At 35.0% G+C, this 18,188-nt stretch overlaps 1 protein-coding gene across 1 annotated transcript in view; it reads right to left on the bottom strand.

The window, feature by feature from the left end:
- The window catches only part of THADA (THADA armadillo repeat containing), a 313,149-nt gene that overhangs the window by 229,961 nt on the left and 65,000 nt on the right, over positions 1-18,188 (bottom strand). The window contains 3 exon segments of the mRNA XM_079109756.1: positions 1,868-1,990; positions 9,275-9,388; positions 12,936-13,068. Coding sequence (XP_078965882.1) covers positions 1,868-1,990; positions 9,275-9,388; positions 12,936-13,068 — 370 coding nt within the window.

Below are 18,188 nucleotides of genomic sequence, written 5' to 3'. Positions count from 1 at the left end.
TCCTCCCCTCCCCTTTGCCACGCTTGTTTTGTAAAGCCACGTGTCAAGTACCTGTGAATCACAGGTTATTCTCCTTTACTCTAAAAGACACAAGGACATAGAAGGAAAAAAATCAGGGTTTCTCCAAGGAATTATGGAAAAACACATGAAAGGTTCCTTTCTTAAATCTAAGAAGTATACTAAGTACTACCCATTATCTTTATAGAGTTCTGAGTCAAATGGTTTCTAGACAGTGTTATATTGCAAAAGAAAATGAGACTCAATATTTAGATTCTTCCATTGTAATGTTTTACGTTTGTTTTATCAACTTTTGATAGAATATATTGGTATCACTCACTCAACGTACTGATAAACAGAATTCTCAGTCACATTAAGATACTAAGAGTGGTCTGCTTCCAGATCCGTATTACTAATCATTAGTGAAATGCAAAGCAAAACCAGAAAGGATACCACTTCACACCTATTAGGAGGAACTATCATCTTAAAAAATGAAAAATTCTAAGAAGGTGTAATTAAATTGGAACTCTTGTGCACTGCTGATATGAGCATAAAATGATACTGACTCTGTGGAAAAGAGTTTGGTGGATCCTCAAAAAGTTAAACATAGAATTACTCTAGAATATACCCAAATGAACTGAAAGCAGAGACTCAGATAACATGTATGCCAATGTTCACTGCTGAATTACCCATAATAAGTAAAATGTGGAAACAATCTATCAGCAGATGAGTGGATAAAGAAAATACAGTACATACATACAATGAAATATTATTCAGCCTTAAAAAGGAATGAAATGTTGATACATGCTACAACATAGATGAACCTTAAAGACATCATATTAAGTGAAATAAGCCAAACATAAATGAATAAGTATTGTTAAGATTCCACTTATAAGAAATATTAGGCTAGGTAAATTCAGAGTCTAAAAGTAGAACAGAGGTTACAGGGGATGAGGGAATATAGGGATAAAAGTTTAGTGGGTATAGATCTTTTGTTGGGGATGACAATAAAGTTCTGAAAATGTGTAATGGTGGTGAATATTGTACACACTTATGCTACATTAAATGGTTAAAATGATAAATTTAGAAGAAAGATAAGCTAGGTACGGTGGTGTACACCTGTAATCCCAGTGGCTCGGGAGACTGACTCAGAAGGATCAGTTCAAAGCCAGCCTCAGCAACTTAGTGAGGCCCTAAAAAACTCAGTGAGACCCTGTCTCTAATAAAATATTAAAAAGGCCTGGGGATGGGGCTCAGTGTTAAGAATCCCTGGGTTCAATCGGAAGGAAGGAAGGAAAGAAACTGACTTTAAACAAAGGAATAACAATCTAGGGTAGACTTACAACATACAAGAAAGTAAAATGTGTAACAATAGCAGCATCAAGATTGGGAGAAGATGGGCATGGGGTAGTGGTTCAGGGGTAGAGCACTTGCCTAGCATGCGTGTGGTGCTGGGTTCGATCCTCAGTACCACATAAAAATAAAATAAAGGTATCGCATCCACCTACAACTAAAAAATATATATTAAAAATAAAGATTGGGAGAAGAAAAAAGAAGTAAAATATTAAGTTCCTATACTTTAAGTGGCATGGCAAAATATCACTCAAGGGCAGACTGTGACAAGTTAAAGATATACTATACCCCTAACACAATCACTAAAATAAACTTAAGTCTAATAAACCAACAAATGAGATAAAATGAAACTATAAAATATCAAGAATCGAAATGTAACCTGATCCAAGAATTTATCCCCTGGAGAAATTCCTTGTTAAAATATAATATATTCTTTTTTATCATCCAGTGAAAGGTTCATTAAAACCTAAAGGGAAGCACAATTAAATCAATGAAAATAAATGGCAAAAGCACTCACTGCCCAGACTGGTGATGTAAAGCCCAGAATCGCAGCCTTAGCTCCATCAGCAACATATGGAATGATATTTTCTCCCAAACGAGTATCTCTAAACAAGGCTCTAAGGATATTCAAAGCATGAACCTAGAACAAAAAGTTCAAAATTAGTTGTGGGTTAGTAACTATGGCGATTCTAAACCTGTACATAAAATTACAAGAAGAGAATAATAACATACAAATGAAACAGTAGATTTAGTAAAATAATTAATAAAATTTTTAGACATTAGTAAGAACAATGTATTAAAAAACCCTTCATCCAATGAACATATGTGGAATCCTGAATCTAACAAATACATTTTTTTCAAGGGACATTTATTTTTGAAAATATCCTCAAACTTAGTCACAATAAAGTGCCAATAATTATTATCTTATGGATTATGCTCTCACCACAGTGGAACTGAGTTATAGTTTTTCAAAAACAATTCCAAAATGGAATTACCATATGACCCACCTATCCCCCTATTCCTCAGTATATATCCAAAAGATCTAAAATCAGCATGTTACAGTGATGCAGTCACATCAATGTTTATAGCAGCACAACTCATAATAGTCAAGCTATGGAACCAACCTAGATGTCCTTCAACAGATGAATGGGTTTTTTAAAAAGTGGTATGTATCAATAATGGAATATTACTCAGCCATAAAGAAGAATGAAATTATGGCATTTGCTGATAAATGGATGGAACTGGAGACCATTGTGCTAAGTGAAATAAGCCAGATCCAGAAAGTCAAAGGTTGAATGTTTTCTATGACTCAGAAACCAGTGGAAAATAAGGTGGGGGGGGGGGGAGGTGGAGTGGGGAGGAATACCATCTGAATAGAAGAAGGATCGATAGAATTGAGAAAGGGAACTGAGGATAAGGAAGGAGGGCAGGATAAGGAAAGAACAGTAGAATGAATCTGACCTAACTTTACTATGTACTACATGAATGAATATACCACAGTGACTCATCTTTATGTATACCCACAAGGCATTAATTAAAAAAAAAAAACAAAAAAAACTATAAGTAAATAGCAGAAAGATCAGTAGAATAAAGGGAATAAAATAAGGTGAGGGAGGAGGGAAGGGAAAGTGGAAGTACTGGGGCCTGAATTAGAACAAATTATATTCTATGTTTTTATAATTAGGTCAAAATGAATCCTAATGTTATATATAACTAAAAAGAACTAATAAAATTTTAAATACTTCTAAAATTGACACATTTAAAACACTGGTCAAAGAAAAATTTTTTAAATATTTAAGGTTGAACAATAATGAAGTTGCTACATAACAATATTATAGGCTGTACCTTAAGTAGAAAAAAAAAACAAAACAGAAATGTATGCTTTAAAAGTGTACCTTAAATGCTCTGTTTAAAAAAAATGACTAGAGGGCTGGGGATACAGTTCAGTTGGTAGAGTGCTTGCCTTGCAAGCACAATGCCCTGGGTTCAATCCCCAGCACCGAAAAAAAAAAAAAAAAAAAAAGACTAGAAATGAATGTGCTAAGTGTCCACTTACAATGACAGAAAAAGAACAATAAACTCAAAATAGAGAAAGGAAATTAAAAGAACAGAATGTTGTTTTGTTTTAAGTAGCACAGAACAACTAAGAACAGACCAAGAGCTGATTCTTTATAACAAAACTCTGACAGGACTAACCAAGTAAGGCACATAAGCAATATTATGAATAGGAAAGAGGACATGACTGCAGATACAGCAGAAAATAAAGCAAAAAATAAAATAAAATAAATAAATTAACTATAATAATTCTAAAAAACAGGTCTGATTTTACAAATTGATTCTATAAATATTCATAGAATAGATAAATCCCATTTTATATGAGCTGTTAAGAGAAGACTCACAGGGCTGGAGAGATAGCTCAGTTGGTAGAGTGCATGCATTGCAAGTACAAGGCCTTGGGTTCAATCCCCAGCACTGTTAAAAAAAAAAAAAAAAAAAAAAGAGAGAGAGAAGACTCACAGATTTGAGTCTAAGATAACCTGGTTATCAAAACAAGATATAGATAATTACTTTGGGAAAATGGTAGTATCTTTTCTTTTTAATTTATTTTTAAAAATTTTTTATTTGTTCTTTTAGGTATACCTGACAGTAGAATGTTCTTTGACACATCATACATAGATGGAGTATAACTTCCCATTTTTGTGGTTGTACATGATGTGGAGTTATAGTGGTTGTGTATACATATATGAACATAGGAAAGTTACATCAGATTCATTCCGCTATCTTTCCTATTCCTATCCCCGCTCCCTTCTCCCTGCTTCCCACTGTCCAATCTGGTGAACCTCCACTCCTCCCTGCTCCCTATTGTGAGTCAGCATCTGCATATCAGAGAGAACATTTGACTTTTGGTTTTATGGAACTGGCTTATTCCACTTAACAGGATAGTCTCCAGATACATCTACTTACTGGCAAAAGCCATAATTTCATTCTTCCTTATGGCTGAGTAATATTCCATTGTGTATATATACCACATTTTCTTTATCCATTCATCTATTAAAGGGCACCTCGGTTTGTTCCACAGCTTAGCTATTGTGAATTGAGCTGCTATAAACATTGATGTGGCCGCATCATTATAGTGGTTGATTTTAAGTCCTTTGGGTATATGCCAATGAGTAGGATATTGGATCAAATGGTGGTTCCATTCCAAGTTTTCTAAGGAATCACCACACTGTTTTCCAGAGTGGTTGCACCAATTTGCAGTCCCACCAGCAATGTATGAGTGTAAATGGCAGTTATTATTCAAGCTGAATATATATATACCAAGCACAAACTCAAAAAAATGTACATAAATGTTCACCACTAAGCATGTATGAGAACATATAAAAATGTTCATCAAGAATATAATGTATACATTTTATATTATTAAATAGCAAAGAGAATAAATAAAGTATTTGTGGATGAATGTGATAAATCTAAATTGAGCCAAAACCCTATCAAAATTATGGTTTATAACATATGATTTCATTTTTATAACATTAAAGTAACAGGTAAAACTAAAACTAATGTGTTAGAAATTAGGCCAGGGGTTACTCTTGGGAAGAGTGCTGACCAGAAGAAACCATGAAGGGGCAGTGGGGTGCTAGAGAAGTTCTGTTTCTTGCTTGTTACACAGATGTGATCACTCTGTGAAGCTGCAATGAGGCACACATGTGACTTGCACACTGTATATTTTAATTAAATCTAAACATGCATATAATAATATGACAGGGACAGCACAAAAAAGGACAACCACAGGCCAATCTCAATTATAAACCCAATGAGAAGCATAAATATATACATCCTTAAATTTTTTTAAAGAAAATTCAGTAATGCATAAAAACATTTATCATATCAAAGTTTAGTTCATTCTCAGAATGCAAATATATTATATTTAAAAATCAGTTTTAGTGCTGGGAATGTAGTTTGTGGTCGAGCTCTTGCCTACCCCATGCAAGGCCCTGGGTTCAATCCCACACTGAAAACAACAACAAAAATAACATGTAATTCATGACATTTGAAGATCCTGGGGGAAAAAATATATTTATCTGAAATGATGCAAGAAAGTATTCAAAAAATTGTTTTCTTAATTAGATAAAGGACAGATTTAAAATTTCAACAAATAACAAAAACATAAAGATGCTATTTCTAGCAAAATTGTGCTACAGATCCCAGTAGCAAAATAAGATAAGAAAAAAATTTTAAAAGACTAAGCATTAGAAAGCTAAAAGGAATTTAGGATTATGTACTAGGGATATGATTATCTATAAAGAAAATCCCGAGAATTTATAGACAAGTCATTAGTTGTATTATAGCAGTTCAGGTAAGTTGCTAAATATAAACACAACAATCACCAAAAAAATCAATTTCATTCTCACACAACAGCAATAGATAAAATTATAAAATATCATTTATGATTATAAGAAAAATTATAAAATATACATATAAAAATCTCACAAAAGCTCTCTAAGACTTTTATGAGGAAAAATTTATTTTTTAAGAGATGGGGGTCTTGCCAGGCACAGTGGTGTGCATGCCCATAATCCCAACGGCTCAGGAGGCTGAGGCAGAAGGATCACGAGTTCAAAGTCAGCCTCAGCAAAAAGCAAGGCACTAAGCAACTCAGTGAGACCCTATCTGTAAATAAAATACAAAATAGGGCTGGGAATGTGGCTCAATGGTTGAGTGCCCCTGAGTTCAATACCCGGTACTCCTGCAAAAAAAGAGATGGGGGCCTTACTGTATTGCCCAGGCTATCCCTAAACTCCTGGGCTCAGCCTCCCAAATTGCTGGAACTACAGGCATGTGCTACTGCACCTGGCTTAGAATATTATTTTTTTAAAAAAATGAAAAGCATTAAGGAAGATCTATATAAATAGAGAAATAAGCCATGTCACTGTCATTCTTGGATGGGGGGCAAGATTTCTGGAGAATAGAATCCAGGGCCCTATTGCATGCTAGGCAAGTCACATCTACATCCCCATTCTTCATGGAAGATTCAGTATAAAAAAAAAGTAATTTTTCCGAAAGAAGCCAATTTTTGGCTTTAAATTCCAACAAAAATTTCACAAGGACATTTTGTTGAGCTTAACAAGGCGATTCCAAAATTTAAGTGTAAGTGTAATGGGATGAATATAGTCAAGGTAATTCTGGGAAAAAAAAATGAGATTCATCCTATCTGATATTAAAAGTTATTTTAAAGTATAGTAATTAAAATCATTCGTTTAGCGAAGTGATAGACCAATAGATAAAGAAACAGAGGACAGAAACAGAATTGCCTATCTATGAAAACAGTACATGTTAGAAGTAGTGTTACAAATCACTATAAATTGGGAAGAATAAATTGTATTAAAAATGCTTATATGTTAATTATCTAAAAGGAAAACAAAATTATTTTCTTAATTTACATAAAATCAAATTGCAAGTGACATAAAAGAAAGAAATGTGACAAGCAAAACTTTAAAACTTTTAAAAGAAAATATAAACTATCTTTCTGACCTTGGGGTATGGAAGAATTTCTTAAATAAGATCCAAATGCACAAACCATAAAGGAAAAAGCTGACATATTCCATTTAATTAAATTTTAAAACTTCTCTACAATAATCAAAACCATAAGCAAAATAAGAGAAGCCCTCAATGAGGAAAAGACATGTGTAATCAAATAACCAAAAAGGAATTAATATCAAGAAATGTTTTTAAAACAACAAATCTTTTAAAAGATGGCAAATAATTAAAAGTAGGCAAAATCTCTGGAACAAGCAATTCACATAATTCACAAGACTAATAAATATATGAAAAGATGTTAAAGCTAACTAATGATCAGAGAAATGCAAAACAAAATTAGTAAAAACCATTTCATACAGAAAGACAAAAACTGTAAAGGTCTGATAATACCAAGGTGCTGGTAAGCAATAAAAATTCTCATACCTTGTGGGTAGGAATGTAAATTACATCAAATACTTTGGTGACAATATAACAGCATCAAAGTTAAATATGCACATACGCTATAACCCTGCAATTCTATTTCTCGGTACACAACCTGGAGCAACACACTGTGTATAAGGACACACAAAAGAATGTTTTCACTTTGTTGATAATAGAAGAAAACTGGAAACAACACAAATGTCTACTCGAAGAAGGAATGAAATAAGATATGCTGAAACACTTCTCAGGAATGAAAATGAAGTTTACTAATCTTAAAAAATAATGTTGACTGAAAATACCCAAACTATAAAAAAGATGTGTAATAATACCATTTGTGTAAAAGATCATAAGAATGTAACAAAAATGCAGGAGAATGATAAATACTATTTTGGGTTAGTGATCACAACTGAGAGGGAAGAAAGGGGAATGAGAAGATGGGGAGAAAGCCATAGCATATGCAGTTTTATCTGCTTGTAAAAATTGTTTAAATTTTTTTTATTTTTTTGGTGGTACTGGGAATAAAACATAGGGCCTTAGGCAAGTGCTCTACCACTGAACTATAGTCCCAGTCTGCAACTGTATCTGTAATGTTTAATTTCTTACACTTGAATTGGTTTCATAGATATTCATTATTCACAGCAATAAAAAAGCTTATTTTTTGCTGACATATTTTGAAGATCCATAATAAAAATAATAAATAAGCCATGGGAAGGGAGAAGGAAAAAAATTATCAACTAAAGCCTAGAAGACTAATCACAGACTAAATTTTAAAATTTCACTAGCTGCATAAAAACAATAATTAAACTGCCATTAATCACTTTGAAATAGAGGATAGCAATAATCATCCAGCACTCCTCAAAGGCAAGCCCTTTATTTTTAGATGCTCTTATAAAACTAGGAATTTTTAAAGTAACAGTAGAAGAAAATATAACCAATTATATTTTTCATATTTCATTGGAAAACATCTGAAATGATAATTTCTGAAAGGTCACTAATTAACATGTTAAATTTTTAAACAAAATATCTTAGAGTCATTGGTCACTATGTACCACGTGTTAATAAACAAATTTTTCCCTAGCCTAACTATATTCTGGTCAATGGCTTCCTTTTAACACCTCCCATGGGTTCTAAAATAAAAACATATGAACTTACTGTACTTTATCATAAACTTTAGCTCTCAGTTTGTTCCTTGACTGAGCATGGGCCTCCTACAGTTGGACAGAAACATCCAACTTTGAAGCATTTACTGAGGAAGTTTAGATTATAAGAGTAAAGAATTATTATTTACTATTTAGCAATAGAGTGGAGTTGTGAGGAGCATTTAACACAAATTGATACACAGGAGTAACTAAAAAGGACGAAATATTAGTTAAAATCAAAAAGTCAGATATTACATTTTTGGGAAAGATTCAACTGCTGAGTTTCAAAAGATACATTAACTCAAAGAAACAAACATGAAATTCTAAAGTGACTGTATATTCATTTTCAATTTTTTAGATGAAATAGTAATATTATAAAATATACTTCTGTGTTTACCCAGAGTTTAAAAATAGTTGGTTTTTTGTTTTTTAAATAATACTAGGGATTTAACCCAGGAGCGCTCTACCTTGAGCTACATTCCCAATCCTGTTTAGTTTAATTTAGTTTAGTTTAGTTTTTAACTTTGAAACAGGGTCTCACTAAATGGCCCAGGCTGGCCTCAACTTGTATTCCTCCTGCCTCAGCCTCCTGAGTTGCTGGAGATTACAGGCCTATGCCACCACACCAAGCTAAAAATATTTTGACCTACATATCAACTAAAATAATAGCTTATTTTATGGACAGGAAAGACAAAAAAACAAAATCCAAATTTCAAATGCCTAATCTTCTAGAGTTCTTTATTTTTACCACTTTAAAAAAATAAATCTATAGCAAAGATTTAAAAACCACTGCCCTCCTAGCAGGGTTTATTTATTTCCATTATTACCTGAGGAACTGTGCTTTGTGAGTCACCAGCAGGCCCAGCCAAGGAGATTAATTCTTTCATTGTTATTTTCAACAAATCCATTTTGCCTTTCTTTGGTTCAGATGCCAACAATGCCTGTAAAAGAACAACACAGGAATTAATGGGTTATTTTACATACACCAATTTCTTGCTTTCCTGCATCAATAATCAATTTCCATATTTAAAATTCTCTTAAAAACATTTGGCTATCTTTTTTGTTTAGTTTTTCCAAATACTGGGTTAGAACCCAGGAGCATTTTACCCCTAAGCTACATTCCCAGAACTTTTTATTATTTTGAGACAGGGTCTTACTAAATTGCACAGGGTGGCCTTGAATTTATAATCTTCCTGCCTCAGCTTTCACTGGAATTACAGGCATATGCCACCGCACCCAGCTCTTACTGAATACTCCTTATGGACCACAATTAGGTGGCAAGTCTCAGAAACAATAAGTAAGTCACTTTGGGTAACAAATTTATACAACAAAAAATTCTCTTTACCTAAATCAACAACAATAAACCCTCTAGATTAGAGTTCCTATAAGAATTTTGAGGCTTCCTAGAGACTCAGTTTTTCACAGAAGACTCTAACCTGGAAGACTGATCAAATCATGGTATTTGAAACTCCACAGGACAAGAAGGAACACTATAAACTCCAAAGGGATCCCATATTTGAATTTTGAAGGAGCTGCTTATTTACTTTGTGACCAACATTTTACTAAAATCCAAGAAACATAAAAATGGAATATCAACCCACTTGAGGCAATAAAAAGGAATGAAGTACTGATCCATTTAACAACACAGATAAACCTTGAAATATAATGCTAACTGAAAGAAGCCAGACACAAAAGCTCTCATATTGTATGATTCCATTTACATGAAATGTCCAGAACAGACAAATCTGTTGAGACAGAAGGTAGATTAGTGGTTGCCTAGGGCTAGTAGCAGCAGAGGTAGAGGGGGATGGAGAGCAACTGCTAATGGGTTTGGAGGTCTTTTCAGGTGATGTTCTAAAATTAGATTGTGCTAATGGTTTACAGCTCTGCAAATATACTAAAAATCACTGACTTGTGAGTTATATCATAAGTGAGTTGTATCATAAGTGAGTTATATCTCCACAAAGCTATTAAAGAAAAATCACTTTAGTCATCTTCTCAGATTCCCTTCTTCCATATCTACTTTTCTTAAAGTATGTAGCTACTGGCTCCCCAGAGTAAAAATTGTAAGCTACTCAGCATTTTCTAAGCATTTATAAGCCATAAAAGAGGAAAATCTAAAACACACAAGTTTACTTTTATTTTAATTTTTTGCAGTGCTGAGGATGAAACTCAGGGCCTTGGCCACGTTAGGTAAGCACTCTACCACTAAGCTACACACTCAGCCCTGAAACGCCAGGACAAAGTAGACACCCTGATAATGAACCTATTACTGGAGGAGATCCCTGAGAGAGGGACCTCGACTCAGGGCAAGTGGGGTCCTTGGCATTTAAACAGGAAGAAAAGAATTTCAGCGCATACCAGAGACACAGGAAGAGGATTAATTGGGAAAGCAGAGACATATTCAAGAAAGAATGTGGGCTATCTCGAGAGTGAGAAGCTTTTGGGATAAAGCAAGAAATACACATTCAAGGGAGAATGTGGGCCATCTCCAGAGAGAGAGACAGCCACAAAACAAGCTGAAAAGAAATTCCTCACAGTATACTTCAGCTCAAAAAACATATACATTATTTTTTAATGACTATCCAAAAAAATTCATATCTATCTAAACAAAAAGTAAACTCAAAACTAAACAGGTAGTCTTTTTCCACAGCTAACACTAAGCTGAGGTTTTCATCAGAATGAAGAATATAATTTTACTGGTAAGCCATGCTCAGAGACATGAACTCTCTTTGAGCATATTTTTCTAATAATTTAGACTTCACCCAACTAAAATAAAAAAGAAAGCTACACTCAATTATCAAAATGTCTTTTTGGAACCTTGGCTTTTCCCCAAAAAGCACTGGGCAAAGTGATGGCGCTCCTGCTGAGGGTAAGGCAGAAAGGTGCGCCTGCTGAGTGCTCTGTCACCATAACCAATACTTCATACTAGTTGAAAACCAAGGAAGAAAAAGAACAAAGCACAACATGTAGCATGACCTCACTGTCACCTTCACATTTGTCCTGAGACAGATGGATGATGCATAAACACACAGAGCCAGAAAGAGATACAGTCAAAAGAACCACAATGATTCAAAATGGGTCTGACCCAGGTAAGCTGTTTCTGGAGGTCACCTAAATTCATCCAGCAATCTCTATCAACGACCTCTGCAATTGGGGCCCCACTGTCACCAAGAAGTCATGAAGGAACTTTGGCAATCCGAGAGTGGAATAAAAGAGAAAAGGAAAAAAATGTAGGATCATTAAAAGGAGACTTCATTTGTTTTCATTGTTTTTACTATGTTACTTCATTCCTGAATTTTACCATACTGAGTCTTAAGGCCTTTCAGGATGGAGTCTCATTTAATACAGTATTCTGAGGACATTGGTTTTTATTTTTGGGGATCATGAAGGTGATAGTCTCTTATTTTCTGCACTGTACAAGTGAAATATTTAATAAGCAACAGCAATGTGTGGGTAAACTGATGTGCAGCAACCTTTAAAGTATCATTTGAAAAAAAGCAAGGAGCAAAGAGTGGATCTAGCATGTTTTCATCTTCGTTCAGGAATGGTGTGCACACACATTTTTGTATGCAGAGGGATAAGGAGTCAGGTGGGTCTGGGCTCAAGGGTTTTTGTTTTTGTTTTTTTATGAGTTCTTACTATCTCTGTGGTCATTGTCAAGTCACTTAACTCTCCTAAATCCCAGTTTCTTCATCTAGAACATAAATGAATGATAAGAGTACCTATCTCATAGGGCTTGGGGAAGAATTACATGAGGTAATGCACATGAAATAACCTCTAACAAACGTTAGCCACTATTAGGATTATCATCACTTTATGATGGTCATTTCATGGAAGAATTCAAAAGAAACTGTTAACGCTGGTTGCCTATAGAAAGTTTTGAGGTCTTGAAATGAGAGCAAGACTATTCTTTGGGAGAGGGGGCAACGAGTACTTCCTGGAAGTGAGCAGTGAGTGTGCCACAGAGATGTCTGCCTACTTATTCCACAGGCAGAAATCTATACCACCCTCATTCATTCTGAGAAAGACCTATCTCAGAACACACTGTCCACACATTAAAACAAAATCATAACTATTGTGGTACTAAGAAGACAGAAATGCAGTATGCTCACTCATATGTCCAGGAGGTTAGAATATACTATTCAAAAGACAAACAGTATCATGCTAAGTGAGATAACCCATCCCAAAAAACCAAAAATCGAATGATTTCTCTGATAAGTGGATGATAATACATAAGGTGGGGAGGCAAGAATGGAGGAAGGATGGATTGTATAGAGGAAAAAGAGGGGTGGAGAAGGGTTGGGAGGAAGGAAAAATAACAGAATGAGACAAATATCATTACCCTATATACACATATAATTACGCAAATGGTATGACTCTACTTGGTGTACAACCAGAGAAACAACACTTTTACCCCATTTGTGTACAATGAATCAAAAAAAAAAAAAAAAAAAGACAAACAGCTGTGGTCCTATAGATACATACCTGTATATAGAAAGGAATTCCAGCACTGCGCCTTGTAGCACAGAGTTTTGATGAAGGATCACTGCATTTAATTTCCTCCAAAACATTCCATAACCACTGTTCTGGTAGTTTTTGCAGACTCACGCTAGGGCACCTGAAAGGTACATATGAGCAAACATTTGGAATTATCAGGTACCAAGAGATATAAATGCAAACTAGTGCTGCATATTAGAAAGTAATAAATATCATTGCTTTGGGGATAGAAGGGGTGCTACTAAAAAATGCCTCCCTTGCACTCTTCACTTACTCTCCTCTTTACTATGGGATGTGAAGCTATTGAAGATTCCACATCTTAGAACTTCCGTGTATCAAGCATGTGTCTTGTCTGCAAACTAAGCTTTAATACATAGGCTTGCTTCCATACTCAGAATGTTTCAGAGAAAGTTAATCTAAGACTCAAAATTTCCCAACAGAGAACATAACTTTACAGTTTACTGTAATCTATATTCTATATTTATAGAGGTTACACACAAAGTAAACATGTTTTAAATTCTATTTTCATCTCTCTCAAAATGTGGCCTACCACAAATAAAATTTTCAGCCAGAACTTATGGTATATTAAGAATGAAAGCTATGTGAGAAGAGGCAAAACGTTCTGAGGTTATTTAAACATTATATCAGTGGGTTTCTGCCCTTCTACTGTTTTCCTAGAATACTTAAAAGTTTTTTGTAATTTTAAACATATACCCTATATATTATAACATCATCTAAAGAAATAGCATATTCACAATTTTCTTAGAAGGAGAGTACCTACATATAATTGAAATTAATGTGAAAATAAAGATATAAAAGTCCAAAGGAAATTATACTCTTTTTTAAATTGAAAAAAAGTCTGCAGAAAGATAACCGAATTACAATTTGTAGTGAGAGTTAGAAACACATTTGGGATTTTTTTTCCTTATGTTAGAATAGATAACTTCAGTTTCTGTACCCTTCCCTCCTCCCTCCCACCCTCTTTTCTTTCTTTCTTTCTTTCTTTCTTTCTTTCTTTCTTTCTTTCTTTCTTTCTTTCTTTCTTTCTTTCTTTCTTTCTTTCTTTCTTTCTTTCTCTCTCTCTCTCTTCTCTCTCTCTCTCTCTCTCTCTCTCTCTCTCTCTCTCTCTCTCTCTCTCTCTCTCTCTTTCTTTCTTTCTTTCTTTTTAGTACCAGGGATGAACCCAGAGGGACTTTACCACTGAGCCACATCCCTTTTTATTTTTCTTTTGAGTCAGTTGCTTAGGGCCTTGCAAAGTTACGGAGGCTGGCCTTGAACTCGCACTCCTTCTGCTTCAACCTCCCAGCAGTCATTATGATTACAGGCATGTGCCACTGTGGTCAGCAATAACTTCAGTTTCTGACTAATTATCTGCTCTTGGAGATGAACTGAATGTGTTTTTGCACCACAAGTTGCAAAATGAGCTTTAGGTGGCCAGGGGCAGAATGTTGTGGTTTGGCTATGAGGTATTCCCCAAACAGCTCATGTGTTAATGCAGAAATGTTCAGAGATAAAATGATTAATTTGTTTATGAGAGCTGTAACCTCATCAGTAGATTAATTCATCTGATGGCTTAATAATTTGAATGGATTACTGGGTAGCAACTATAGGAAGGTGGATAAGGCTGGAGGAAATAGGTCACTATGGCCATGCCCTTTGGAGATTATATTTTGTCCCATGTTCCTTGCATGGTCTTCCTAATTCCCCACTGCCATGAATTGAGCAGCTTTCCTCCACCATTCCTTCCACCATGATGTTCTGCCTCAGAGCAATGGAGTCGGCCAACCAAGGACTGAACCTCTGAAACCATGGACCCTAAATTGTTCTTATAGAGTATTTTGGTCACAGTGAAGAAAAACTAACTAACACACATTGCAAATAGCAACTTAAATTCAGCTTTAAGTTTCACATAACACAGAATATATATAAACAATACTACTTTAAAAGAGGCATTTTAAAAAATTTGACAGGATTTTAAAAATACTTCAGCCATAAGCATTCTAATTGAATTTCCCTACTCAAACTCTGTGATTTTAAATATTTCCTTCATGTTAGCATGAATTAAAAGCCATCAGGTCAATCTTGCTTCTCACCCTTTGACCCTGGCCACCAAAACCAGCTCTCCAAAAATCTGAACCACTGGATTAAATAAAACTCAAAGACATAAGGACTTATTGCAATGTGTGAACCCTCTTCAGACACTGAGTTAGCCAAATCAAATGTAAAAAACATATTGCCAAGAAACAGGAAATTTATATAAGTTCCAGATATTAGATGACACCAAGAAATTATTTTTAAGATGTGCCAATGGCAGTATGGACATGAAAATATAAATAATTTTAGAGATGCATACTGGAATGCGTAGAAGTGCAAATCGCAAACTGCAATGAACTTTACAATGCTTCAGCAAACAGCAATGCAAAAAGACAGGCAAAGTCAAGTATGGCAAACCTGTGATATCTGTTGAATTTGGATGATGAATAAAGGCAATTCATTCTATTATTCTCTCTCCTTTTAAACTTATGTTTGTAGGATATATACATATACATGTCTGATATTTTTCGCAATTAAAATAATGTTCACACCTTTTATATTTTTAAGGATTTAAAATAAATTATAATTATAAATCATTGGATTTTGTATCTTTTTAAAATTATGCTTCATGGAATCATTTATTTAATTTATTACTAACATTGCCAGGTTGGTACAATCCTCACATCATAGCCCACTCAAAAACTAAAATCCAAATTCCTCAAAGCAATTTTTTACATGCTAATAATAATACAGTTATAATTAGATTACTGCCTTATTTTATTCCTTCTTCACTGTAAAAAAAAAAAAGTGCATTTGGATTAATTTAAACCATAATGAGTGGGCAAGAAAAAGGAAGAATTAAAAGCGTCATTTTTTATAATCTAACCACCTAAGAAAAACTTGGGAGTTATACAAATGATGAGAGTAAAAACTATTGATGTAATATTATCAATGGATTTCATTTACATGTGTTTTCTTCCCCACCACAGCACCAAATGGAACATAGATAATAACTGCCAACCAAGGAGAAGTCTTGCGTGGGACTAACTATGTAGGAAGAACTAAGGAAAAAGGAACAGCAGGAGATGAGGGGAAATAAGAATACATCAAATCCTAGTTCAGTGATCATCCTCAACATGATCAATGAGTCTCTCATGGGTCTGCCTGCCTGGCATACAGAGGTTCTAGGAGGCAGGCAGGTCTGAGTTCAGACTAGGATGTCTCACCATGCATCACCCTCCTTTGCATGAACTTATAATGGCTCATGACTCAACCAATCTTGATCCATTTAACTCCTCCATCTTAATCAAATTCTCCTAGCTTGAAAGGTCACCTATCATGTGAACCCAGTCCTCTTTCTTAAATCAAACCTTAGCTTTTTCAGTTCCTACACAGACCTTCTGTTCTAGTAAGGCTGTTCTCTTTGATGGTTTCCATGCTAACCATACAACGCACATCCTCTATTTCCAACTAAGCATTTGTTTTTGCTCTCTATAAATATCCCTATTCATCCAAACTGATAATACTTTCTCCAAATAAAGTGCATCTCACAGAAACTTTCTGTTCTCTAAGCTTCTACTTTATCTACAGTGATTCCTTAGCATAAGGTATACAGAGCGTCAGTACAGTATTATGGAAGGGGTAGAATCGGAGCTACATTTTGAAGGTTGTATAGGAATGGTGGAATCAAGGCCTCAGAGGCAAGGTCCTGATTTAGATTCCTGGCTATTTTAAGTGTAAACATTTGGCCAGACCTTTTATTCCCTCAAGTATTGTACACTAAGCACCAAATGCTCCTTGCTAATTTGGGGAATTTGAAAACAAAAGCCAAAAGAATGTTTTACAAGGTCAAGGTTGGCAAAGTGCCCACAGAAAGAGCCCTCTCTGCCCACTACTGAAAACCCAGAAACCTCAGGAATTCTGGGAAATGCTCAAGGCACTAACTCTTACCAGTTAGTCCAGACCTTCTTGTTCTGCTCCAAAATTCCCCAGATTCAAATGAGGTTTCTGCAGAATCTTTTAATTGTTTGATTTCCAATTTGGACTCTGCCACTGGATCCTATTTCTCTGATTCCCTTTCTTCCTGGCTCTGCAACTCTCCCAGGCCAGTCCCCTCTTCCCCATAGCCATCAAGAGAATTTGGTCCAATAACAGGACTCCCACGCTTTTTACTAAAATGAAACATACTACATTTTATGAAACATGCTATTTTGTTTAAACAGCAAACAAACTTGTAAATAAGTTTTGTTTAAAATGTTACACTGGAAATATATTGCCTGCTACAAAGAAAAGAAAAACACTTGTTAAATTTGATTATGACACATCCGGTCAACACCAGGTTTTTCACATCTGATCTTACTTCATCCTTGCCCAACGAATCTGTGGGAAAATATTTTCCCCAACTGACAGATGAGAGGGTGTATAACAGTGGATAGGAATAACAACTCTAGAGCCAAGTTATCAGGTTTAGATCCTTTCTCTGTCACCTAACATCTGTGTGATCCAGGGTAAGTTACTAAACTTCTCCATTTCTCACTTTTCTCTTGTATCAAATGAGGATGTTGGGAGAGTTCAATGAATTGGTTCTTGTAACATGTTTAATAAGTTCTTAATAGCCGTTTTCTAAAAATATGATCTATGATTATGAAAAACTGCAAGTTCTAAAGAGTTTCAATGGAATTTGTGATAAAGACCAAAAAGTTAGTTGGTTTGCGTTTTGACAGGACACCCACACACACAACACATCCTAGTAATAAATACCCAAAATATACAAATAGAAACACTAAAACCAGATGAGCTGAAAAACAAGATAATCATCTAGGTAACACTGAATGAAAACATAAAGCAGTGAGTGTGCTGATGCCAGAGACTTGCTGGGTGACACGTTTATAAGCAGCAGTGGTGGCCACGAATTCCATTTTTGAGGAGTAACTTGCCTTTTTCCAGGAAACAGGGAATTTCAGTGGCATCCTCTCTCATGAAAAAGGGCTACTGCCATAGCTACCTGGGCCTGCAGCTTAGGAAAGTCATGGGCACCAGGAGACTCTGAACCAGACTACTAACTCAGTGACTAGATCTGTGGTATCCCCCATTATCACTGGGGGACAAACTGGAAGGGGGGACCAAAATGCCACTGTCTCATCAAGTATCTCAGAGAAATGAGGTCAGGTAAACAAGTAAACAAACCAAAAATCTCCCAATCACAGC

The sequence above is a fragment of the Sciurus vulgaris genome, assembly GCF_902686455.1.
Source record: "Sciurus vulgaris genome assembly, chromosome: 14".
NCBI lineage: Eukaryota > Metazoa > Chordata > Mammalia > Rodentia > Sciuridae > Sciurus > Sciurus vulgaris.
The sequence above is the reverse complement of the archived record's forward strand: the minus strand, read 5'-3'. Positions and strand labels throughout refer to the sequence as shown.